The sequence below is a fragment of the Chroicocephalus ridibundus genome, chromosome 2, assembly GCF_963924245.1.
Source record: "Chroicocephalus ridibundus chromosome 2, bChrRid1.1, whole genome shotgun sequence".
In the NCBI taxonomy this organism is placed as follows: domain Eukaryota; kingdom Metazoa; phylum Chordata; class Aves; order Charadriiformes; family Laridae; genus Chroicocephalus; species Chroicocephalus ridibundus.
This window is the reverse complement of record NC_086285.1, coordinates 79,979,885-80,007,263: the sequence shown is the minus strand read 5'-3', so window position 1 is coordinate 80,007,263 and position 27,379 is coordinate 79,979,885. Positions and strand designations below refer to the sequence as shown.

General features: G+C 42.7%; 1 protein-coding gene across 4 annotated transcripts in view; it reads left to right on the top strand.

The window, feature by feature from the left end:
- Nucleotides 1–3,080: 3,080 nt before the first annotated feature.
- ZCCHC2 (zinc finger CCHC-type containing 2) overlaps nt 3,081–27,379 on the top strand; it is a 44,816-nt gene continuing 20,517 nt past the window's right edge. For all 4 annotated transcript variants that reach the window (XM_063326056.1, XM_063326054.1, XM_063326053.1 and 1 more), the window contains exons 1-5: nt 3,081–4,361; nt 17,593–17,704; nt 21,072–21,148; nt 23,611–23,682; nt 26,882–26,994. In XM_063326056.1, coding sequence (XP_063182126.1) covers nt 3,429–4,361; nt 17,593–17,704; nt 21,072–21,148; nt 23,611–23,682; nt 26,882–26,994 — 1,307 coding nt within the window. In that variant the 5' untranslated portion in view covers nt 3,081–3,428. The remainder of the gene's footprint in view (nt 4,362–17,592; nt 17,705–21,071; nt 21,149–23,610; nt 23,683–26,881; nt 26,995–27,379) is intronic.

The following is a 27,379-nucleotide window of genomic DNA, read 5'->3' as shown; positions in this document are numbered from 1 at the left end:
AAAGTCACTAGTCCTATTACTGCAAACTCAGCTGTGGCATCTTGCTCTGCGTGGTGCATTTCTGGCCCTTGTCCTGGGGTGTGGGACCAGACCCCTCTGCCACTTCCCTCAGCAGGGGAGCCGGGCTCCTGAACCGGCAGCACCGTCCTGCCCGCTTCTCCACCAGCTCTGTCTTGCATCAGAGTTCATCTGACTTTCAACTTGGAGAGAGACTGGAGACATATTTTCCCTCTAAGGCTCTGTACTGCGCTCACCCTAAGTCAGCACGGCTGTGGGCCTGACGGTCATTAAAGACGTATGCAAGCTATACTGTTTTTTTAAGAAAATCGGATTAAAAAACCTCAAGGCCAGCTGCCCTGGGTAAGTCAAATTTTATAGCAGCCTCTCCTGCTGTGCCGGCTTGTTCGTGTCCGTGCATTGTGCATTTCCCTGCTCTTTCCTTCTTCCATTCACAGCCCTGAGTTTCACTTTCGTTTCACTTGGGCACCTGAGTTTCAGTTCTCTTTCCACATTGTCCTCTTTCTTCTTGCTGCCCTCAGCTATGGAAATACTTGTAAATACACTTGGAATATCTTTGTCTTCTTTTTGCTTTCTCATGCTATTCCTTTTCCTTTTTTTTCCCCTCCTTGACTTCACATCTTTCAAATCTGTTTTTTCTCAAGTATCACAGTTTAAGCCGTTAAAAAAAGGGAAATTAAGAAGGGCTGAGTTAATCAGGTTCTTAAGCTTATTTGTGAAACTAAGTACCAGCTTGGGAACTGTCACAAATAGGGATGGGCTCAAGCACTGCCTGGACTCGGGGAGTGAACTTTCAACCATTACCCTCGTGCGTGTGCAATTTATCATACCTTTGTGGATTTATGAATGGACCAGCAGATCTCTTTCTGTTGTCCCCCTGCTCCCCTTCCCCCAAAATTAAATTCCTTTTTCACTCCCTGTGGTGTTACCTGTTTGGAACCATGTTGCGTTTCATTTGAATCACACATTATTAAAGTGTGAAATGTTATTTCTAACATTCATATCATTGTAATTCTGATCCTGCAAATTCTATTCAGACTAAATATCCATTCAAATTATTAAGCAGAAACCTCAAGCCTTGTTTCTGTGCTTCCACAATTCCAGCTTGGCACATCCCCTGAAACAGTCACAGTAATTTTTCTTTGAAAAAAAACCATCATGACAATATGACAAGAATTACTGTAATTCTAGAATTACTACTTTGTAATGACAATGTCAGAAAATATTATCCTGGGGTATTATGATAGCTGTTTTGACTGATAACTGTAGGGATCTGGAACAATTCACAGGTCCAGCCAGGCCCTAACCAGCAAACAACATAAAATAAAGGAGGATAAAATAGGTTTATAAGACTTCTTGTGCCTATTCTTTACCTTCCTGGTCCTGGGACCAGCAAAGAACTCCTGGTGGTCTGGGACGAAAGGGTAGGACTCGAGCCCTTCCCCATTCCCCACTGCACTCCCAAAGCCACACATCCTGGAAAAGGCCATGACGACGGTGACAACACTGGGGTGACGCTAATGAGCAAGGAGAGCTGCAGTGAGTTGCGTTCAAGTCCCTCTGTGTTACTAGAAGAGAATCAAGCAGCAACTAGGAACGTATAAACCTAACATATGGTACCTACTAGCTAGTCCTTTAATATTTTTTTTTAAATAAAATACATATACTTGCTGCATATATATAAAAATACAGGCTATGCTTTAGTCTAAAAGCACTACTCAAGACTGCTCCATGGCAAACCTGCGTGATGCGTACAAGATTATTATAATCTGTGTGACATTTACTTAGTTGTTTAATAAGCAGGCTCTTTCGTTGGAGCACAGTCGGCTTCTGGACAGACAGATAAGGGGGAGTTAGTGCTGGCTTTATACTTGGTTGCTGTAAGCAGTTCAGGGATGCTGCTTTGCATAATTGTAATTAAAACACATTTAATTTTTCACTGTGTTGTCTGCAAGCCACGGGCTTGATTCTGTTTTCAAATATACTGTCTTTATGTAAATGTGTGGGAACTGAAGCAAGGAGCATTGAAACTTTCTGATTACTCAGACTACTGCTTAATCTTGTAATTGTAGGCTCTTCGTCGCCGTGGTTCCCAACAGTTTGGAAGAGAACAGGGGAAATGAGAATGCAGCAAGCCTGCTGTTTCATGACGAACTATCCCTAAGCCACATCACTGTACTTTTCTTCTGTAATATTCCCTGTATTTCCCTACTATAAAACTGCCTGATAGGTAGCCACACGATACTGTAACAGCAGTAATTTAACAATAAGACATCTTACACTAATAATGGTTTCAGTTGCATCAGAAATGTAAAAGCCTGTAGCAGCCATGTTTCTGTAATGAGCATTGTTCCCCCGGCGGGGTGCAGCTTCGGGCCTGGGCCTGGCCCTGGCCCTGCCAACTATGGGCAAATCCACGCAGCCCTGCGCACCACAGCCTGCTCGTCATCCAACACACAGCCTTATCGCAGGAAAATCATTTATGGAGGAGACAGGGAGGTTCGTTCCTCCACCAGCCCCAGGTGAGCTGCTGAGCCGTTCCCAGTTGGGTTCATTAGGCCAGCGTGGGGCTGCACCGGCAGCCAGGCCCTGCTGACACCGACCCGCCACCCCGCGCAGCCCGGGGTCAGGCTGCTACAGGCTTTTACGTTTCTAATGCAATTTTTCGCTCTTGGGAGATGAGAGACAGCCCCAGCCAGGCCTGCGAGCACTACCTCGCCTCCACAGGCCCGCCGCAGGGCACCTCCCCAGTAACAACGGCGGCGAGGCCTCGGCTCCGACAGGGAGCGAGGTCGGGTGGAGGCTCGGTGCCCGCCGTGCGCCCAGGCGATCCCTGTTCTAGCCCCTGTTCGCCGGCGCGGGCCGAGGCCGGGCGGCCGCCTCAGGCCGGAGCCCACCGCTCGCAGCCCGGCCCCGCCCGGGCGCCTCGCACGCTCCGCCAGCGCGCTGACGTCGACGGCGCCGATAGGCGGAGAGGCGCGCTCCGCCCGCCCGCGTCATTTTCCCCTCCCCAACCCCCCGCGCACCCCCTACCGGGAGCTCGCGCTCAGTCCGCGCACGGCCGGGTCCGCGAGCGCCGACCGCTGTCTCCGGCTCTGCGCGCGCGCGCACGGGCGCCGGGGGAAGCGCGCGCGCGCGCGGTGAGGGAGGGGGAACCGCTGCGGGAGCCGCCGCCGCCGCCAGCCAGGCCCGCCCTTCCCCCACCCGCCCGCCCACTCCCCACGCGCGCGGGCGCGCGCACGCCGGGACCGTTGCTCTCGCGCCGGCAGGGCCCGCGGCAGCATGAGCGGCTCCCCCTGACCGCCGCCCCCCGGCCGCGTCCCGCCGCACCTTCCCCCCGCCCCCGGCCGGGCCCCGTCCCGTCCCGGAGCCGGGCCCCGTCGGATGCCCGCGTCCCCCCCGCGCCGAGGATGCTGAAGATGAAGCTGCCCCTGAAGCAGACGAGCCACAAGGCGGCGGCGGAAGAGGCGGTGGCAGCCGCGGGGCTGGGGCTGAAGGAGCCCGGCGGTGCCCTGGACTGCCGCCTCCAGCTACAGCAGGTGCCCCGGGCGCCGGCCCGCGGGGGCGCCGCCGCGGGGAGGGGGTGCGGGCTGGAGAGGCCGAGCCAGCTGCACGGCTTGGGGCCGGGGCCAGGGCCGGGGCCTGGTCCGCCGGCCCCCCCCGCCGCGCTCACCGCTCCGGGTGGCGGCGGGCCCGGCTCGGCGGCGGCCCGCACCGACAAGGAGACGGTGTACGAGTGGTTTGGGCTGGTGCTGGGCTCGGCGCAGCGGCTGGAGTTCATGGTGGGGCTGCTGGACCTGTGCAACCCGCTGGAGCTGCGGTTCCTGGGCTCCTGCCTGGAAGACCTGGCCCGCAAGGACTACCACTGCCTCCGCGACTCGGAGGCGAAGGCCAACGGGCTGAGCGACCCCGGGCAGCTCGGCGACTTCCGCGACCCGGCCGTGCGCTCCAAGCTCATCGTCTACCTGGCCCTGCTGGGCTCTGAGAACCGGGAGGCCGCCGGCCGCCTCCACCGCCTCCTGCCCCAGGTGGACTCCATCCTGCAGAGCTGCCCGGCGCGGCGGCCCCCGGCGGGCGCTGCCGAGGAGGAGGGGGCCGAGGAGGAGGAGGAGGTGGTGATGGTGATGGACGGAGCTGGAGAAAACGGGCAGGCCGGCCTCCCCCCCGCCCAGGGCCTGGGCTTCGGCGCGCAAGAGGAGCTGCTCCTGCTCTTCACCATGGCATCGCTACACCCGGCCTTCTCCTTCCACCAGCGGGTCACCCTGCGGGAGCACCTGGAGCGGCTGCGGAGGGCCTTGTGTGGGGACCAGGAAGAGGAGGGCTTCGGCCGCCACCAAGCCCAGGTAGCGCCGCGTCCCCGTCTCTTCCCGCCGCGCCATCTCACCAGGCGGTTCCCTCCTCCTTCCTTCACCCCCTCCCGATTTCCTGGGAGCTGGGGGCGGCCGCTCGCCTTTCCCCGACCCCCCCCACCCCCACGTTAGGACGTGGCCCGTCCCGTCTTGCCTCATTGCTCGTTCTATTCCCACCCCCCCTCCACGGGTGGTGTAGGCCCCGGCCACCCCCACAAGCTGCTGTAGTGTCTAGTACAAATGTCTTGTTGTGACGTAACAGTGCCTGATTATTACGTAGTAGAGTTGGGGAGGGAGGACTTTTCCTAGCCTGCCATGCTTTGTGGAGCACTGCTTTTTGAATCCTGCCTTGCTGGAGCGCGGGGTGCAGAGTATCGCTACAGCCTGACCGGCTGTCTTTGTACCCTGTGGGACACTGGAGAAGTTGTGCTATGCAGAACTACAAGCGACAGCTTGACTAAACTTGTAAAAAATAATAATAATGCTAGATAGAAACCATACAGTCTAAGAGAGCATTCTTTAGGGCCTTAAAACAATAGAATGCATTGAAATAATTTTTATATGGAACCTGCTACCCAACTCCCACACCCACCCCCACCCCCAAATGCAACTTAGGCTTGGACTTGGTAGGGATCAGGGCAGCAGTCAGGGATCGGTGGCTCTGTGGCTGGTTTTCTGAAAAGCCATGTTCAGTGAGGTGGCTGAAGGTGTTTGGGATTGGGTGGTAATCACTCTACTAAAGGAGCAAATCAAAATGTCACAACTAGGGCTTCTGTTCAGAGAAAAGCTGATTTTTATAGGTGGCTGTCGGGAAACAGCAAAGCACATCTTGAAGGCAGATGTGGCACTTGTTGCTAGAAGGTGGCTGTCACCGAGAATGAAGACTTTCAGTGAGTAGCACTGAAGCCTTCTGTGCAGCAGCTATGTTTGAACAAAGGTTGTCCCCCAGTGCTGTTCACTGCTGCCCTCTTGGCGAGCATTGGCTTTACAGTCTGCCCCATATATATGCAACCAAGCCATCATCTTGGAGCTCTGCGGTTTTTGGTCCATAGATGGCCTCTTGCGCAAAGGGGAAGAAAGGGCTGGAAGGTAGGTGTTTATGAAGCCGTTCAACTGAACACATCAGGTTTTCATTGGGTACTTTACAGGAAAAGGTACAAAACAGTAAGGGTTGGGGAGTTTGGATTTTGTTTCTAAGTTTACTTGCAGCGCTATCCAATTCAGCCACTCCTAGAAAACTGTTTTACATTGCTTGCTATACGAAAGGAATGGTTCCTAAAAAGGAGGTAAAGATGGGCTATGCTCTTGAGGAGTACTCAGAGGAGATGGGAATGAATTTGTAAGCCTTCAAATACGTTGAACACATCCTTGTGTCATTTTAAGGCCAAAGCACGTTTGGCAGGTCATAAACTAGTGGGTAGATATTATGGTACTGAAATCATAATGAATTCATAGCGTAAGTCCAAAAAGTGTTTATTTTGGCTCATCAACCTGCATCAAGTCTAGCTCTATCCCAAAATGAATCCTGGAAGCCCAGCTTTAGGGGGAGAAGATCAAGTTGCAGGAAGTGGTAAGACTGGACACTGTTCTCCCTGGGTTTAAAGTGCTTAATAACTGGAAACACACTTCCTGCCTGAAACTGGCACGTCGGTTGTAGCTGCTCAGTGTGTCCCACCAAATGCATTAGATCAGGCTCTCGTCAACAACTGGCACTGAAGTCTGGTTTGTGCAGCACTCTGGCTTTGGCATAAGAGCAGGCTTTCCAAGTTGTGGTGGTTTCGTTTACTCAGGGAGCACTGAGAGACCGGAGTGAGCTTGGCTGAACATGCACATCACATAGTCGCTAGTCTGCACAGGACTGAAACAGCATCCCTTCTGTAGGATTTTCTTCCCTTTCTTAATGGTTAAATTGTACATACAGCAGAGCGTTGTCTGGGAAATAATGGCTGACAGGAAACAGAGGGATTGATGGGTTTCTGATGAGTATTTTCAGCACACGTTTACAGGGACAGTGGGACCCTCACAGATAAGACACTGATGGAAATGGAGTTAGTAGCACCGTTAAAGACTTCCCTGGCAAAATGCACCTGTACTGTTAAATTGGTCTTGATTTAAAATCACGTCAGGTGTCTGCAGGCTTTTTAGCCTCCTTTAATCTCTGAAATTCAAGTGCCCTCGGGGCTGTGCATTTATGAACTGAAACGGTTCATAAAGGCCTCTTTGAATCTTTCCTCGGCTGGCCCCGGGTCAGAAGGGCTGGGTTTCCTCTCTGGTTACAACCCTGGCCGTGCCGGCAGTAGCCATACGGCACCGGCGGCTTCACCTCCCTCCCCGCTGATGGCGGCGGTGCCCCGCGCCCCTGCAGCCTGCCCGGCCCGTGTCCCCCCCGCCCCGGGGCCGCCCTGCTGCCGCGCCTCACGGCCGCACGGCAAGGACCCGCAGCGGGCGGTTCCTGTCACGTTTTGCAATGGCCGCACCTGGCAGAAGGAGTTGAGCTTTCTCCTCCCCCGTGAAAGAGGGACGGGCCGGTTCCGCGGGGGCAGGAGAACCGGTGAGTGGCGGGGGGACGGATCCCGGCCCGCAGAACACCGTAAGGGCCTGTCGGTCTCTCCCGGCCTGAGTGGGGTGACCTCTCGCTTTGTTTGCGGGGACAAGGGGTCGATCGTGGCGCCTCCCCGCCCGGTGAGGGCACAGCCCCCGTTCCCCTCCGCCCCACTGGGGCCGAGCGGGCCGGTCCGCGGCCAGCCGCTCGGCCAGAGCCCTCCCCGGGCCGGGATGCGGTGACGGATGGTCGCCGCCGCTTCCCGCCCCCATTCAAGATGGCGGCGGCGGAGCCTGCGCTCCTCGTCACGTGCCGGCAGGGCGGTTTCCTCTCCGTGCCGCCGGGGGAGGGGCGGCGCCAGCCGTTGCATAACGGGGAAGGGACGCGGCCGGTCCCTTCGGTTCCCGGGGCTCGGCCCGAGGGGCTGGCGCTGGGCAGCTCTTAGCCTTTCTCCCGAAGGGGGTGGGGGTATGGGGGGAGAGACCCTGGGATCTTTGCGGGAAGGCTTTGCCGCAAGCGCGGCCTGTGCCGGGAGGGGCTGCGGGGTGCCTGGTTTATCGAGCGGATAAACCACACGAGAAGTTTTGCGCTGAGAGGCTGCTAGCTCAGTGCCGGGCTTCCTTTCCTTCACACCCCCGGGCTTTCTCAGCTCATGTCTTCTGATGGTAGGAGAGCTGTTGTTCACATGGCCCGGGAAATAACACGTATCTGTGGCAAGCAGCGGTGACGTGAAGTCAGCCTACAGAGGTGATGGAGTTCAGACCTGGAATTGAGCCAGGTAGTTTATTTGTCAAGTTTAGATTCTGAATTCCTTAGGGCAAGGACTATGTTACTGCATGTGCCATATCTAACAAAATGGCTTGGTTTGCGGTTTCAAGGAGCTGCAACATTTATCTGTAAGGAGTAGCAAAACTTGAGAGGTTCACCTACAGAGAGTTTGTGGGCAATTTACTAGAACATAAAGCAGTTTTCTTTTTTCCCATGATTTGGATTATGTTTTCTGGATAGAATCTGTGCTGTCTGATAAGATGGAGCTCACTTTAAAGTTGCTTCTTGACAAAGGATTAATAGGATTGCTGCTCTTTTTGGTCTCTTATTTCAATGATCCTTTAAGAACTTAACATTTCTTAGTGATACGTTTTAACAAATATAGCTGGAAATGGCTGATGAATTCAGAAGTTTGTAGGAGACTGTTGGAGTGGGATGGGCAGAGGAAGGATTGCTTTATAATTGCATAAACTTTGTTTCTTTAAGAAAGTATTCTGAAATCCTTTTCTTTTTTTTTACTTAAGGTAGAAACATGATACTATTTGCAGATTTTAAAATGAAGGCATAATTTTTAATGAATCTTTTGGAAAAAAAGTCATTGGTACATTAAGCTGTGCAGAATATGAACTTTGAATCTAAAGTTGAAATAAATCAGCAGCATTTGCATCTGTAGTCATAAAACAAGCATTAATGTGCAAAGAATCTGTCGATACCACTATATGTATTGATTTAAGTAACAGAACACATAGCTTAATTCTTCTGTTGATTATATTTGTTGAATAAGTTAATCGGTATCAAAGCTGTTAGAACACGATAAACAATAAAGTCAGTCCTATCCAAGATCTGAGATCAGAATGCTGAAACACTGAAGGAGGTCTGAATATGTGCTAACATAATAAATGTGGCTTACATTAGACACTGGAACATTTAATCAGGCATACTTGACAGTAATAGAACTAAGGTTCTGTTGAAATAAGCAATCTCCTGGAGATAATGGTTTGCTGAATAGTATTATAATTGCTGGCTGGAGGATTCTTTACAGAAAAAAATCTCTACTTGCAAACAAAGGGAAAGTTTCTATTTACAGAGTATTTTTCTTAGTAGTCTTCTATTTATAGAATATTTTGTCTGCAAATTATAATAGTGCTTTTATAATTGATCTTCAGTGACTGGCAGCACAACAAGGTAGTAGAACTTAATTTTAGAATCTTAAGAGCTCTGTCTGTAGGAACAAAAATACAGGCAATCCCATTTTGAAGCTGCAGTGTATTCTTTTTAGTGTCATGGAGTTGAGTATAAGGAAAAGTGTGTTTTCAGAGTCTGATTTAAACAAGAGACAGAAAGATAAAAAATGTCATTTTACTCTTGCCTAAGATCTTTTAAATGGTGGTATGCTCCAGGAAAATACAAATGTTTTACGGGTTTTGCACACTGAGGTAAAAAGTATTCCGGCTCCCTCAATCAGCCTTGTCTCTGAGCAGGAATTTCTCTGACTCCAAACAGGAGTTAAGGATTTCCAGAAACATTACTGGAAGTCTTCTGGAAAGGAAGTCACAACTAGATAAAAGACAATGCCTAAAATGAAAGGCTTCTGTCTAAATGTGCATGCTAATGCTCTAGGAAATTGCTGAGTAAAAACTTTCACTGCTCTCAGTTGTTTTAGTCGTTTGTCTCTAAATATGAGGTGTTAGGACAAGAGAAGTTTGTAGCCTCACCCAGTCCCTTTATACTGGGGTTAATCTGCCTCTTGCTGATTTTCATGCCAGTTTATTTTCCAACATATTAAATGAACACTGACAGCATTGAAAATATACCCATGACTTTGTAATGCTTGCACTTAGATTACGTTTGTTAAGCTGTAGGATCTCACTGGGCTTGGAGTACCAAGGACTCCCAGCTCTTTCTAAAGAGCTGCAGAAAAGCATGCAGACAGCAGCAGCAAGATGGCTGTATATATGAAACCACTGAAAATGTAGGATTCTGTCTACTTAAATCTCTGTCACTTCATTTATTTGCCAATATCAGTGTCTAGCCATAGCTACCCTAGAAAAGACTACAGTTGATTCTCAATTAACTCCGTTAATACTAAATGTCTGATTTTCCTTCAAGACTTGGTGAATTTCTGTGGTATACCCCAAGTCTAAGGGTTTATACTTCCAGAGACTGAACCTTGCAGCGGACAATCTCAGAGATCTGGCCGGAAACTGCATTCCTTCCTGAGCTTCTTGCGCTTCTTGCCTTTCCTCAACCTCTTAATCTTGTCCTTTTTGGGAGAAGAAAGTAAAAAATACTTTTAATAGTGAAAGGAGATTTAATGCCTTGGAAGAGTGAGATAAGAACATGACAGAGAGATTTTCTGTTATTCAGAACTTCCATACATGAAAGAAAACTTTTAACCAAACTGCTTAGACCTCTTGAGTTCAAGAATTGGAAAAAATGACATATTACCCTCTGCTGGTAGTTAAAAGTAGTAATGAAGGCATTATCTGTTCTCAGTACTAATTGTACTTCAGTGAACCATTCTTAAGGGTCGAATGTTTTTTAAATCTTCCCATTGCTCTAGGCCGTTGTAAGAATAATTTTAATACCAGTCTGAACTAATACATTCAAGTAATTTTCTTCTTATTCACTCAACAGACAATTGTAAAAGTACTGAAGTTACACAAAGGTGTTGGATGAGCAACTAACTGGCGATGCAGTCACAGCAGAACTGTTGCATTGTTGGCTTTAGCTTCAAGTTTTCTACTTTCTCACAGGCTAGCTAGGTTGGACCGAAACTGTGGTTCTAGTCCAGTTAAAAGCTCTGGTGCAGATGAGACTTAGAGAAAGAACGTGCTGTGTTCCTAGCAAACACAATGTGCGGTATTCCCCCAGCACTGTAAATCATTGCTGTAGTTGATACACCTAGTACTTCAAGTGTGATTGTCGCAGGCCTTGATAGCTGAAATTGGTAATGCTGCATAAAGGGTTGGTATGCCCTTTGTCTCAAAATTGTCATGATTTCACAGTGCTTCAAGTCAGTCAGTAAGTGATTGCTGAAGGTGTTGTATGGTGTGCTTTTCCTCCCTGAATCAGCTGATGCTTTTTTCAAAAGGTTGCTGACTCCCTTATAGTGTTTTGTTGCTGCCACTTACAGGTGAACTCTTAAAATAGTTTCACTAAACAAATATGCCTTAAAGTACTCTTGGGCAACTGTACATACTCTGTGCAGTCCAGCTTACTAGATACGAGTTAATGGGGCAGTTGCGCATTATCCATTTGAACCATATGTTCAGCCAGTCAGGTTTTTATTTGGCATGTTATGGGATTTTATGTCTGGTCACAGAACCACGAAGTGACTGAGGTTGGCTGGGACCTCTGGAGGTCATCTTATCCGCCACCTTTGCCCTTAAGTGGGACCACCTACAGCTGGTTACCCAGGACCATGTCCAGATGGCCTTTAACTGTCTCCAAGGATGGAGACTTCCACAGCCTCTTTGGGCAACCTGTGCCAGTGCTTGGTCACCCTCACAATGAAAAAGTGTTTCCTGATGTTCAGAGGGAATCTCCTGTGTTTCTGTTTGTGCCCACTGCCTCTGGTCCGGTCACTGGTCGTCACTGAAAAAAGTCTGGCTCCATCCGCTTTGCACCCTCTCTTCAGATGTATATATATACATTTTTATATGTATGGGTCCTTTGTGCAAAGTTGCGTTCTAGCTGGTTAGACCCCAGCTTGTGTGGTACCTGTAGTTGTTCCTCCCCAGGTACAAGACTGTGCTTCTCCTTGTTGAAATTCATGAGGTTCCCGTCAGCCCATTTCTCCAGCCTATGATTCTATGTGGAATAAGCATTACTGGTCTGGAGGTTGATTCTGCCTGTGAAAAGATAAGCTAACAGGGAAGCATTTAAGTTGTTTGGTGGCTGTGGCCAAAAGAAAGATCATTTGGTAGATCTTTGTGGTCTTAGATCTTGAGGCCGATTCTGTTCTTAGTCTTGTCAGCTGTCTGCATCTCAAATCAATCAGACAGTGCCATTGCATAGTCAAAAACTTGCAAACTGAAGCATAATTTAGCAGCAATGTCAGTTGGATAATTGTCTTCAGTCTTGATCTTGCATTTGGCTGGCAGCTTGTCCAAGACAGTAGTGGATTTTTTGCATAGAAGATCTGTTGCATCAACAGTTGTCAACACTAAACAGATTTTAAAGCATTGCAGCCCTGTATGTTTGCATTTGTGAATGTGGATTCTGAGAGTGATCCAGCATGTGCTGGATTTCCATTTAAGTGTAAGATGGTGTGAATGTTCTATCCCTACATCCAACCAACAGTAAGAATTAGGTGATAGGGTGCAGATAGAACTGCACACAGTCTTGAGTACCAGGCTTCCTCTTTGCTGCTGTTGTCATCAAGAGAGGGTTCAGCAGCATGTAAGTACACGTGTGGTTTCTGCTGATTGTTGCTTCTTAAGAGGTGATGTTTAGCCTTTGTGCTAACCTAGCTACATAGCTACGTATCTGTGTATCACAGCTGTGAAACAGTAAGGGTCGTAGCTTGTAAGGATTGTTTTAAGCAAATTATGGCTTTGGTCTTGTAACTGGCACCACATCTATAAGTGATTATTCTGACATCACTCAGATTTCTCTAAGGTACAGATGCTGTAGTTGATAACTTGTGGTCATGAGTTAGACCTTGATTCTTCCAAGATGCCTTCTTTCATCTGGTTTTGTTTGCCAGTTCCCACTTGTATGTGAATGAATGAGCTGTGCCAGTTTACATCTGCACAGCATGCAAGGCTAACTGTGCTGTCCCTAACAGCACATTTACTGAAGTCTTGCAGAAAAATAAGCTTTCATATTGGGGCATGTAGAACTAATCGAGCTGTCCAGCTGCTGTAAGCAGGTTTCCCTTGTTAGTGCTCATCAGAGCTGATGCGTGAATGCACTTTCTTTTATGAAAGTGCAATGCAAACATCGGAAGACTTATGTGCATCAGTCACTTGCTCATGATGATCAGTAGGCTATCCAATAACAGATTTCATTACATATTGCCAAACCAATACCAGCATGACATTTTTTGATCAGCCATCTACGTTAATAGAAGACAGAGTTTGGACATCTGTCATGTGTAGACTAGCTGAGATTTGCTCAGCTCACATACGCTAGTTATACAGAGCAACATCCTTCCAAGCAGGATGTCTCTCCACTTCAGGCATTTGGTCCTTGTCTTTGCAGTCCCAGGAAACATCTCAAGTGATAGGTGTTTTTTTTTTTAATATGGTACTTGCTCTCAACCATGTGAGGAAGGATGTCTTGGACACAAAACTCTGGTCTAGATTGTGAGAGCAGACAATTTTTAGAGCGCTCTCTTAGCTCATTTCACTTTCAAGGAGAAATGTAGTTAATCCTCTAGCCCGTCACAAAGATCTGTGTGATTATCAAATTAATTATCTGGCAACTGGTTTGAGGCCGCCCACATTTCTTGCTTCACTGTATTTTAATCATTAGCAGCAGCACTATGAGCTGCAGTGAATCCTTGCATGTGAAAGCCTTACAGTGACAAAGGCTTATGCAAGAATTAACCTTACGCTTGGTGTGTGTTACGTGAATACATTTTATTCATTAACAGGAAATGACTAGCACAATGAGCACTACACCGTATGACCATTGACAGGAGCTCCTGTCACTTGTATGCTGGAGTTGTCCACTCTGACACTGCGACTTGTATTTTAGTTACTTGTGAGTGTTTGATGTAGGACTGTCAAAGCAGCTAACACCAAATGTGAAGAGTTGCAATGCAGCTTAAGATAGGATCTGGAGCTGGCACAGAAACAACCCTTGCAAGCAGTAAGGTAAAGCTTATGACTGCCCTGGATTACCCTACTGTCTACCTCCTGTGTTCCACTAGGTATTGTGAAAGCCATTATTCACAGAATACATGCAGTACATATTACTGGTTTAACTTTCTAGGTGAAGAATTTTTCAAGTGAATAACTTACGAACTTTTTTTACAATTATGATGATTTATAAAATCATCAGTATGAGGACTTACTTGTTTAAATACAGGTTTGAACCATGTAATATTTTGCAATTCAAATGTGGATGTAGTTCGCCTGGTATAGAACGCTGCCATGGATTGAAAAGTAACCATTGTAGAATAATTATCTGCAAAAATATTTGAACACTGTTACAAAGATGATGTATGTGCTAGGTGAGAAGCAGTTTTCTAGTACTAGGAGGTGTAGCAGCAATATTTAATGCTGCTTTGGCATGAGCTGAGCAGAATACATCTTTGAAGTAAATCTCATTTCCACACCTCTCTTCTAAAAACTGCTCACGATTTCTTTGACTTCTTAACTAGCAATTGTTTTTTAGAACAGACTGTAACTTATTTTTCCATTAATCAAAACAAAAAGCCTGACCTTGAATGCATTAGAAGGTCTGACTTTAAATTTGATTGGGTTTAGATCCATTTTTGATTTTTAAAAAAAGGTAATTGATTAGGTGGAAGTCTCAGCTTGTTCCTTAAAATGAATGAAGCACTGCCTTCAGCTCTTACAGTCATGTTTTCAGAGGTGGAAAAAGACATCTTAGAAAAGTAAAGCAAATTGAATAGTTTGAGAGCCCCTGTCAGAGTTAATCCAAATGTCTGTCATCTTCTTTATGTGGTGTGGAAGAAAGGTATCAAAGTTGCTTTTGGCAAAGCGTGTGGCCATAGTTTAAGGAAGACCTTACTTCTCCCAGAGAACTGACATTGATCACTAAAAATCTTGCTTCAGTTGTTTGATTTCATGTCAGGAAGACATTCACTCATACCAAAATATGTGCTAAACTTGCTAGCTTACATAGTTTGGATACAGCCAGTTAATCATAGTAGTAGTGCTTTTTATGGACAGTCTTAAATGAATCACAGTTCTAACCGAATAACTTTAATGCTCAAATGCCAGCAGTTTGGTGAATAATGCATGACCAGGACTTAACACTTAAAAAGTGAAGTACTTGGGTTTGGTTATGTCCACAGTTGTTATGAAATGTCTAACAAAACAGTATTAATGGGAGTCTTGAGGAGAATGCTTGTGGTTTTTTTATTTTAATTAAACTAAACTTGCAAATTTGCTAAAGCTGTTAAAATGCAATCTCGTTGATACACAGCTATTTTCCTTTCTTATTCCAAGTATGACATTGCGCTCATAATTTATTAGATGTTTGAAGCATAAAATACTGTTTTGATCAGTTACGTTTGCCGAGGTTGTTTACTGAGTGACTAGGGGCTGGTATGGGTTTTATCCTGAGGAAACAAAGCATGCTCTATATTTTAAGTCTGATTGCTTTGAAACCTGAAATTACTGATGCTTAGTGTGGAATACAAACCGTACACTGACTTAGATGAAACAGCTGAAATGTCATTCAGCTCCTCAGACCATCTGTATTGCAGTCTAAAGGCACATAGATATTCACTTGCTAATTGTGTACTGCTGTCGATGTGACTGATGAAAGTTAGATAAACAGTATGCTTAGTGCCAGCTTGATGCCTGTGTACTTACTTGGTCCTAAATGAGTTGAGTGTATGGTTTGGAATTGCCACAGTTTGTACCCACACTGTAGGTGATTTAGTAAGGTGGTTTAGTAAGATGAAGCAAGCTTTAGTTGGTATGTCTGTCAAATCTGAAGTTGTTCATTGAAGAAGTTACAAAGTGCAAGGGGATTCCAATGTCTTTTGACACCTCTGTGCTTCCTCATTCTGTTCTGCCTGTCATGACAGTCTTGGGGTCCTCTGTACCAAACAAGGTAATTAGTCTTTGTCCCATTATGTTGCACAAGTCCTTCAGGGACAAAAATTCTCACGTATATTCTGTCACTTATTCCCAGAATCTTATGTGTCCCATATTTAAAAATAAGAAAACCGTCTGAAGATTTAAGTTTTTTCTTTATCCATCTTTTATGAAGGTATTTCGGTAGAGCAATGTTCTTCATCCTTAATGAGAGGAACAGGCTTTGAACTTTCAACATACATCTACTCTGGAAAGTATACATTTCTCCCAGGAATTCTATTTGTTTTATAGAGCTACTACTAAGATAGATACCTATTTACCTTGTAGTTTTCATGCAGACCATTTGCTAAATATCTGCATTGCATTGAATGTCCTCTATTTAACTTGCTTCTTTTGAAAGCTTTCCCAAGAAACCTACCCTCTGTTTTAGCTTCCAGTGCTAAATGAAAAACGGTATTTGGTTGATTTGTTCTGTCTAAACAGAGAGCTACCTTCTCTTTCCCTCTGAGCTCCTGCCACTACCATCAATGTGGTATTTGCATATTGATGGCATATTGGTGGTACTTGCTAAGCTCATATGTTACACTACTAGTTACAGATAGAGGAGCCTCGCTTAAAATAGATTAATCCAGAAACTCGCTAGTAACTTCCAGTATTTCCTAGTTCTTTGTGGATGTATCTTTTTAAGGCAATGTGTCATTTCCTTGAAACATGGAATTAAACTGGTCAACTGACAAAACCAGTTGCATCTGAAGTAATTGGACATTTTAAAACGTTTCTGAATTTTACCTTGGTTGGTCAGTTGGTTTTTTTTAACAAGACCTGGTCATTGGATAACATGTAGGTTGATACATTAATGTATTATCTTAATTTGGGAAAAATTATGTAGGCTGATGATTCCCTAGAGAAGCCACTTGTAGTCCATGCTCATCTAATACTTTTCTGTAGTTCATCATTGTTAGCCTGGTTTGTTCTTTCTTCTCTTACTTATTTGTACATGTCTTCTGTCTTGTATGATTTCATAGAATTGTTTAGATTGGAAAAGACCTTTTAGATCATTGAGTCCAACCATAAACCTAATGCTGCGAAGTCCACCACTAAACCATGTCCCTAAGCACCACATCTACAGGTCTTTTAAATACCTCCAGGGATGGGGACTCCACCAGTTCCCGGGGCAGCCTGTTCCAATGCTTGACAACCCTGTGGGTGAAGAAATTTGTCCTAATACCCATCCTAAAACTCCCCTGGTGCAACTTGAGGCCATTTCCTCGTGTCCTATCGCTTGTTACTTGGGAGAAGTAACTGACACCCACCTCACTACAACCTCCTTTCAGGTGGTTATAGAGAGCGACAAGGTCTCACCTCAGCCTCCTTTTTTCCAGACTAAATAACCCCAGTTCCCTCAACTGCTTTTCATGGGACTTGTTCTCGAGACCTTTCACCAGCTTCATTGCTTTTCTTCTGGTACACTCAAGCATCTCAACTTCTTGTTTTGTCCCTCCTTATGTACTGTATTGAACGAGTAGTATTTCTTGCCATATAATCTTGAAGTCTGCAATTGTTGGGGGAGATGAGCTTTCAGTCTGTCCTGTTCTCTATGAGGAAGAGAGGGTGTTAGTTTGCATTCTGAATGTTTAGTTAATATTAGTAAGAGGTGCATGGGTTTAGCTGTTAGGACCATATGTCCTGATAGACTGTCCAAACAGTTGTTCATGATTTCCTGTATAGAAGAGGTGGCAGGCTGAAGATACAGGGCATGAACAATTGAGGGGGATATATGTAGAGCATAGTGAGTAGATGACTTTGCAGGTTAGTAATTAAAAGAGTTCATACTAACAGTAAGTTAGCACTGAAGTTCTGAGCTAATGATCTTGAATTGTCCAGCTTGAGATACCCTAAAGGCACGTGGATCTGTCCCCCGCCCTGTTTTGTTTTTAAAATAAGGTCAGTGAAACATTACAGGTTATAGTTGACATTTAATAAATAAATAAAAAAGTAAGAACTGACTTGGCTAATGACCACCTTTTTGCCACTGTAAGAGCTTCAGGTTTTTCTCCTGTAGGATGCCAAATAAGGAACTTTTTTTTTTGGTAATTTTTGCTGCTTAGAACAAGCTTTGATAATAATACATTCTATTAAGACACTTCTGTTTTTTTCCTTCTCGTTTTAGAATGACTTTTCCCATAGTGACTGCATGTCAAGTAATGAGACCAGTTTGCTAGAACGAACCACAGCACCTCATGATGGACTACCAATGGCTTCCCATAGACCTCAGCGAGAAGGTATGTTGTCTGAGGTTTCTTTTGAGGAATGTTTTAAGGCTTTTTTGAATGCTAAACTCTGACTGGAATTGTAGAAATCTTGCATCTGTCTCGCTGTTCATCCGAATGAGCAACCGCACTGGTTGGTAAGTATAATAGCTTCTCTGCTGCCTACTTGGTCTTTTCTTTATTATAACAAGTTGCCCTTCTTGTTAGCTGCTAACTGCTAGTGACTGCATGCACCAAAATTGATTGCAAATGGGGTTCCTCTTGAAAAAGGAGGTGGGATTTAGGAGAAAACAAGAAAAATTAATGCAGTTTTATTAATGGCATTCATATTTTTGAAGCAAAACTAAGCATGAAGATACTGTGAAACAGTGGATGGCTTTTGCTACTTGATTCAGTTGTATTTGATTAATCTTAAAAAACAAAGAAAGAAAGAAAAAGCACATATTAGGAGGTTTTATAGAAGTGGTAGTTTGGAGAAGTGGAAGGCTTTCCCTAGAAGTAAGTATTCTTTTGGCTCTGTTGGGGAGAATGAGAACAAGGCTTCAGAGCGTAAACAGAATTCTTCTGAGCAATTGCCAGCACAGTTTCTTCTCTTTGAAGAAATGAGCATTATTGAACACAGATTTATTTTTACCCTTTATTCTCCAACAAGATTAGCGAATCTCTTGCCTACTCAAAATTAGTCTATGCTATCCTGCAGATAGTGAAGAGCTGGCAATCTGGGAAAACTATTGCTATTCCCTTTGTCCTCATAAATGTCCCTTTGTCTCTTCTGTGGAGATTTAATTACACTTTGAAGACAGGCAATTTGAGAGTTTTAATTCCTTGCAAAAAAACACAGAGAAAGATTATAGCAGATTACAGACAACAAACCTATTTCAAATCCTTTTACAGACTTCGAAGTGTTCATATTCACAAATTAGAAACACAAAAGGGAGACTTTCTTTAGCAACACTTGAATTAAGTAACAGAAGCACAGAAAAGTTGTACAATTGCATCTAGCGAAGAGCTTAAATACTTCGCAGCATTCTTTTATCATAGTTAGAGACTACAGTGAAGGATCAGAATCATTTTGTGATATTTGCTATATAGGTATGTGATAGAAAGGGGGTCCCCGCTACAGAAATCTCCTTACTGGGTTAGAAATAGCACTGGTAATAAAACATGGGGGTTTTGTATTCTCAGCTGTGATGAATATGATTTTTAGAAATCTCTATTTATATTTACAATGTAAACAGTGGCATGTACGTATACATGCTTGACTGAATTGTCCTGAATGCGTGTGTTGTGTCCACAATAATTGTGGAGATGTAATACACCTCATTGGCTTGTGTATTCAAACATTTCTTCTTTGTCTAGCAATTTAGAATATTTAAAACATGATTGTGGAAACAGAATTCTAAAGCAGTCTGTTGAAACTGTGGAACTAAACCTATGCAGCAATAACACTGTCATTACCTGACATATCACTTATTATGATGAAGCATGCAACAGCAGCAAAAAGAAGTTAAGGAAGCTGAAAGTGCTGCGTTGTATAATAAAATTTCTTTATACTTGAGGACATATATATATTTATCACTGAGAACATTCCATAGATTAAAATAAACACAATGTTGTTAGAAAAGAAGCTTGTCTGTGAATGTTAATGGTGTTAGTTTCCAGAATCATGTACGTTAAATATATGCATATAGTGAAATGCAATTTAAACCACTATTCTCAGTTCCAGTCATGGGAATCAACTTTTTAATTAACTTATGAATATCAATTCAGCTGATGGTATCAATTTTAACATTGGCCATTAGGAAACTTTACTGCACCAAAACTCATGTTATGCCATAGGCCTTTTTCTATCAGTGCTTTTATCTATACCAGAATGGTAAAAATTAAGGTCACCAAACATTTGGCTTTTTGCAGGATATAGATGTATGTTATTGTCTGGCATCATTAGTGCATCTCAGATTTCTTTGCTTTGTAATAATTAATCTTCATTAACTGATAAAAATGAAGCTATCATCTAGTGCTCTAGCTCCCAGGTAGAGGGTTACAGCCAGTGTACACCAGCACACTCAGTATTTGTCAGTCTTTCTATTAAAAGATTTGGAAGCTTTAACACTATCGCTAGACTTATATGCAGGCTTATTATTCCTTTAAGGAAATTACTAATATTTAGTTCTCTTAGAACAGGCATGTTTGATCGGGCTGATACTTTAATTGTAACTTTAACAAAATTCATTAAAGATGCTAAGTTAGATGAAATGGCAATTACCTAATCTCCAAGAATAAGCTTTGTAGCATACACTTGTAGGAGGTTGATTTTTGATTTTTTTTGTTTGTTTTTATTTTTATGCCTAGTTCCCAGTATATCCCATGTAAACATGCAGTTAAAAATTGAAAGGAAAATGTTACCTGGTAACATCACCCTCCTTTCACCTCCCCTCATAAAAGAAAAAGTTTTAAAAGCATTGAAAGGAAGCATTGATGGTGTAGGGCTGGTCAAACTCTTCTTCAAATACAATTTTTTACATGTAAAGATGTGCTCATGCTTGTAAAGGACTAAAATTCTGTTGAATTCTTTGGCCAGTGTAGCAGGAAAAGTGAAAAGCCCATCTCGGCTACATGAGGAATTTTTATATCAAGTATTACCTGAACAATGTTACATGTCCTCCAGAAAACTTCTGGACCCTGATAGCCATAGGGTGCTGCTTCTTACCAAGTCACAGCCAGAACTTGCCTATTCCTGAATACAGTAGACTATGGGGAAGGAATGTTAAAGTAGCAAGTACTTCAAAGTACCCCCCTTCCTTTTCAGTTCAATCTAATGATACAGTACGATTGTAATAGCTTTCTACCTCTCCTCTTCATTTTCTGTTTGCTAACACTAATTTCTGTCTCCTTCAGGCATTCCCCAAGTGTTTCCTTCCACCTAAGTGCCTTTCAGAAATGTGGTGGTTCTGCCTTAGTTTGCTCTCATTACTACTTGATGTTTCAGAAACGTGGATGTGGAAGGCACTTTCACTGGCTTTTATCAGCGCTTGTTACTTCTTGGAGTAAAGATGCAATTTGATTTCCTTTCATTGTCTTTTCACTTATAGCGGTTATATTGTGGTATTTATGTGACTTTCAGTCTAAATAAACTCTTGGGTAATGCACAGATTCCCACGATCTGCAATGAAGGGGCTGTGGTCAGGCCAGAGAAATACTTAGTAGAGAACAATGCTCCACCTGCCCCCTGCAGTTTGTTATAGTAAAATAGCATCTGAGAAAGAGTGGGGTTGTATGAGTCAGTAGATAGCATAAAGTGGTTCTCAGAGTGCCTAGGTAAGTAGACAGACTTTCAGACTGTAATTTTGGCATGTACAATAAGGTATTTTTCTTTCAGCTGTACACATTGAGAAGATAACCCTGAAAGGAGTACCAAGAAAAAGGGCTGATAAACATTTGGAGTACACGTTCAAAGTAAGTAAATAAACCTCTAGAATATTAAAGTAATTGTCTTCATCATATCTATGTATTGTAGATACAGCTTGTTTCAAATACCTGCTCAGAAGGCAGTTTTGAATTACATGGGGTCTTCAGAGATTCTTGGAATTATCCTGTAGTTACCTTGGATTCTGTGTGCAGATTAGGTGTTTTATGTAATTGTGGACATAAGGTGGGAAGGTGTAAAACACCAGCTGTAGCCAGGCGTGTGACATCACTTCAGGAAACTTGCCTTTTGCTAATTTGAGGTAAGCATTACAAAGAATTCTAAAACTAGTTGATTGTTGAAGTTGCATAGGAGTGCAGTTCTTGTCTCTGCAGCTTTGTATTGCTTCGAGTCATATGGTCATCTTAGGTCTCTTTCATGAATGTTTAGCATAAGAGGATGGCTCCTGTGGTTTTTGACAAGACTGGGGGTTGGTTTGTTTGTTTGCTTTGGAGTTTATTTGTTAAGGTAAAAACAAACAAGCTAAAAAATGTCAACAAACTTGAAGGCCTTAGTAGTATAGTCTTCATGTATTGTAATAGCCAGAGGCAACATTTAGAACAATTATGTGAGTCAATTTTAATCAAAACCTGAAACACTGCTTGTTACTACTTTGGAAGAGAAACTTTTGGTATTGAGGTCTGGTATTAAAGGCTGTAGGTGTTAAATAATAGCTGCTAAGGCCATTGGTGGTGATGTTTTACTTGAGTCAAAGTAGTAATTTTCTTAGCAGGGACTGACTAACAATGAGTCGTTTGGCCAGTAGATGTGAGTCTGGTAGTATACTAGATTTGAACATGGAGTTACATTTAACCTTTTTTTTTTTTTCCCCAAAACAAAAGAATGTTTTAGATCAAACATTATAACTAGCCATGTTACATGAGTAATGGCAGCTCTTTGAAGAGGCAAACCTAAAAAAACTAACATTTTAAGCTGAAAACTGATGTGTTGATCCCCAAATTTGATATTGTAGTCCCTAAATAGATGTGAATTACAGGTTTTTTTTCTTTTCTGTTATTACTAGAAGCTTAAAATTAGAGTTAAATTGATGTGTATACCATTTTTGGTTTTGAAGTAAAGTAGTGGCAACAGATACCTTATTGTTGATCATATCTGAAGGTGAAATTTGTAAAAAAATTCCACACCCTTCTTTCGGTGAGGACAGTAAAGTAGAATTTAGCATTCGAAGTCTTAAAGGTTAACTCGCCCAAGTATTTCAACCTTGTCATAGATCTTTTGTCCGAATAGTCTGTGAACTGAGTACTAGGTAAAATACAATAGTAGGTAGGAGAGGTTTGTATGGAATGCCCATATGGATTATTAATATTTAAAGTAATACAATTATTTTAAAAATTCAGCATGTAGACAGATTTGACAGTGGTTTTGAATTTCTTTGTTAAAGGGGGAATGTGGAGATATTCTGGGAAGTATTTGAGTAAGCTTGAAACTCCTCCACCTCAGTTCTTTTAGGAAAGAGTTTCCTCTCCTCATCTGTGCAGGTATATACTGTGCTCCTCACTGCAGATTATTTTGTGCTTGCCAGACACTGCTTTTTTAAGGTTATAACAGCAATTACAGTCATGGCTTCCCAACTGGGGCACGAAGAGTAGTAGGCATTTCTGGGGGTTAAGTTGAAGGTAGTTGATCGTTGATGTTATTCTATTGACTCTTGGGAGTAAATGAATGTTTATAATTGCCATCTCCACTCCCATTACACAGAATCTTCCCATGCACGTAATGGGAATCTTAAGACCAGAAGTGGGCTTAAAGTCAGGCAGCACTCATCTAACCAAGCTTACTTCTTTTTTTTTTTCTCAAAATATGCATGTGAAGGTGCTGTTTTACTACTTGCATGTTGTGTCAGAACAGGAAGCTGCTGAAACTTTATACAAGCATATACCAAAATGCTCTCTGATTCTTGAGAAACTTCTTCAGTAACTTGCGATACTTTTTGTGAATTGTACCCTACAACAACTTCTGTATGACCATGTAAGATTCAAGCCTGAGGCAGATAAAATTATTTTATAGGTAATATAAACAAAGATAGTTTTTTTTTTTTCCTTTTTGTTTTGACTCATGATAATGGCAGCGAGAGCTTAATCCACTATATCTGACCTACAGTCCTTTTTTCTGGTACCTGGTTTTTGCAGTTAATGATGTCTGTTTGATACAAGCCCTGTAATTACAGAGCCTTCTGCCTGGCTTCTTTCTGAGTTAGTAAGTCGGTAATCTTCAGGGACTTCATTGCATTCACCTGAATTTGTTCATACTTCCTTTAACCACAAGTCTTTGAAAAGGTACACCGTTATCCCTGTTTTGCCTGGTGTTTACTTATCTGCAAGTGTTAACTCTTACACTGAGATCGTCAGATTTATGGAAATGTTAAGATCAGCTAACTGATATAATATTTGGAAAAACAAACTTTCCTCATTCTCTTTTCCTTCCTTACTAGGTAATCTGGTCCGATCTTTCGGTAACATGTGTAACAAAAACACACCAGGAGCTTCAGGAATTCCTGCTAAAAGTAAGTATTGAAATATAAAAGTAGTGTTTACACATCAGGTTTACAATTTCAGACGTAGTCTGTGAGAGCTGTGATTTCTGGGGTGTAATTACAGAAGTAAAAGTGTGCTACCAGATTTTTGTACTTTCCACAATTGTATTAACCGTTTAAACCATCTATATTGTGGTGGATCAGCCTGACACAAGAAGAAGCTCAACAGAATGTTTGGGGAGTTTCCCAGGAGGAGATCATTTGTCTCATCTGAAATTGCACTTATAGTTTTAATTGAACTACCGTAAAACTACCAGATGAGTTTTTAGTATTCCCTACGGAATTAATGTGTAGGTACAAGCACTGCTCATTTGTTTATTGGTGTCCCTCATAGAATGACCTTAGAGAGTGTCATTTGTTGGTTTTAATTAATGAGGCAGAATCATAAGCATAATAGTTCTTAATGTTGTATTCTTCAGTAGAACAAAGACAAGCCTATTCACTGTTGCAAGGAGTTAAATTTGAGGAAAATCTGGCAACTATTTGTGCATGCGTGTGCATGCGTAAAAAAAAGTAAAAGTTCTCTAAGTTGTTCTCGTCCCCAGCCCCAAGCAGGGAATGCATTTGTGTGCGTAGGCCACATGTAGACTCCGTGAGACCATCTGTAGACCCTCGAACTGTGTTTTTCATTGCCAGTGTCTAGTATTTTGGGTTTCACCTATTCTGGAAAATTCTGTATTTAAATTCCTCACTGTTCAGGGCGTTAATGACAGATCTGTTTTGGGCATGTTTTGATAGCATCTGCTGTTCTCAACTGCAGTGTTAATTGCAAGTGGAAAGTCAGTTACTGTACAAAGGTCGTTGTCTTGTGCACCGTTTCAATTATCAACATTATGTTTTCCAGAGCTGTAGAAATAAGCAGAGAGTATTCACTGCTGCTTTAATCTAGTTGGAGTATCTAGTTCCAAGAGTTCCCAGACCTTGATTTGTGAGGATTTGAATTATGGATGGCGTGTCTGGTTGTGGATGGGGTGTTGCACACCATATAGGGTGCATGTATCTGTTCCTGAAGAGAACTTTAAAAGCAGGACTGTCGTACAGGATCCCATGCAGCTCTGGGATGAACGTTCAAGTGCATGTTCAAAATGTTGCAGAGCTGTCCAGTTTGACAGCAGCTCTTCAGATGTGGAGTGTTCCATGTGCTGGCATGACTGCTCCAGCAGAGTCTAGATACAATGAAGATGGCAGGACAAGAGGAAAACAACCACCCGCTGCTGTGAGCTGACTGAGGTGTTCTGTGGAGAATGCGCACAGCTGAAAAACATATTTGGTTTGTGTTGGTTTGGTAACCATAAGTAGAGAAGAAAGAGAGAACTGTTAGAGCAGAATAAAACTTAGACCTTGCTTTAAAAAGCACCGTAGAAGTACGCATGCTGTCCAGTTCATATGCACTTGCATTTTGGCTTTTTGTTATTCTTATTTCCAGTCTTGCATGGCATTGTTAAGTAGTACACTCTATTTCCTAGGGACAGAAAAGAATGGTCAAAATACATGATAGGAAATTCCAAGGTTATGGGTGATAGAAGTAAGATAACTGTAAAAATTGTTTCAGAATAGAAGCATTGGTGGGAAAAACTAAGGTAGCAAATGGGATAACTTGGATGCTTTAAATATAAAGAACACTTTTTCTTTGGTGATAAGCATAAAATGTTCTTTGTGTGTTGGAAATTACCCAAATATGTGGTAGAATTAATAAGCTTGTAAGTAACAAGGCTGTCTCATTACCTGAAGTTAAGTTAGACACCTAATCTTGGGCTTGAATAACTAAATCTTTAGCTACAGAAGGAATTTAGTTCCTTTTAATGAAGTTTTTAAAGAAAAAAAAAAGTTGTCCAGAGACAAATTTAAATACAAAACACCAGGACAGGAGGTTTGCTCATCTCCATGCCTCTGCAGTAACTTTTTGGTACCTTTTGGTTAATACTGGCTAATTCTTCGGTCAGAGTTCCTCAATAGTGCATAGTAAAGCCAAAGGGGTCAGTTAAGAATAGCTGCTTTCAGCACTTATTTCTCATTTTACATCTAATACGCTTCAGGTGCTATAGCACTGTACTAATCTAATACTGTAACAGCACCTATCTGTCTGGATTCCAGAAGTTCCTTTAACGTATGTTACTGAGCAATTATTTACATTAGACATAGCGTCTCTCTATTACTAGCAGTTCATTCAGTGAAAGAATTACTTAGTGCATTGCTGTTGTACCACTAGCAGGATGTAATATCCAGCTGGCACTCTGGATTGGGTGTATGCCAGATATGCAAAAGGAGGATGCTGCTGTAGTGTAAATTGCTTAGTGCCGTTGATCATAGCTGATGACAGATGTTAACCAGATTAGCGATAGCTTTTAACTTTAGGAAGAAGCATTTTTGCTATGGCAGTTTATTTTTAATTGCCACAAAATTAAAAGTTTTTTTAATATAAGTTAATGAATTTGATCAGCTTTCATGTACTTAAGTACATTATTTTGGAAGTGGTAAATATGAAAAATCTTTGTTCTAGGGAATATTTTTCATTTAAAATAGACATGCTCTCTAGATGCAAGAATTTTGCCTTCTGAACTAGAACATCAGAAGACCTCACTTTGTAATAGTAGCATTGGAAACAGTTATAATGAATTTTCATAAGAAGCTTCAGTGTTAATAGCAACTGGAGAAGGAATTGCTATTGATTAATCTCAATATTGCCCAGTCTGTTGTTTTATATAACTGAAGCAGTCTCCTTTCTTCTCCTGTTTCTTTGAAATAATTTAATCTAGCGAACCAATGATACTGAGTAGAGTGCATTCAGTCATCTCTGGTAATTTTTTTAATGTTGTTTTCAGACCTTCTTTCTGTGTGTGAAAGATTTAAAGAAATAAATCAAAAAAGGCTGTACATTTCTCTGGAAAAGAACATAGCATTGGTAAATTTCTGAACGTAGTTCTTCCAAATAGAGCTTTAAATGGTTTTACACTTGAATTTGATATGAGGCCTTATATCAAAGTGTTTCTGTAGCAAAACTAAGTTATGATGATTTGTACCTTTAGTCTGTAAATTAACTTACTCAAACTAGAACAGTAGGGTTTCTTGGTGATATGAAAAGATATAAAGACTGATGGTGAACAAATATAAATATAGCCTTTAAAATGTCAACTAACTACTCATTTTTTAACATTAACCTTTTTCTCAGCTCCCAAAGGAACTGTCTTCTGAAGCATTTGACAAGACTATTTTAAGAGCACTAAATCAGGGGTTTCAGAAGAGGGAAGAACGAAGGCATGCTGATCTTGAGCCAATAATCAGGTAAATATTTTAATATTTTAGCAAATAACTTAAAGTGCGTCACCTGAAAAGTGATTGAATTAAACTGGATGACATACAGGGACAGTGGAAATTCTGCTGCCTAAACATGGTTTGTAAAGAAAATGGGAAGGCAGTGATGAAATAGATACCCTTAACTCTTTTTTTTTTTTTTTTTTTTTTCCCCTTGAAATTGAGACTCTTATTAAAATTTAATGGATTACAATTATGAAAATGTTTTTCCTGAGCAGCATTATATAGCAAAGATTGGCACTTCAGTGAGGGTCTTACCTCTGTTAGACAAGGGTATATTTAGAAATATTAGAAACAGTAACTCAGAGCACTTATGTTCTAATTTTATGACAGGATAGAGTGAGAGACATAACAG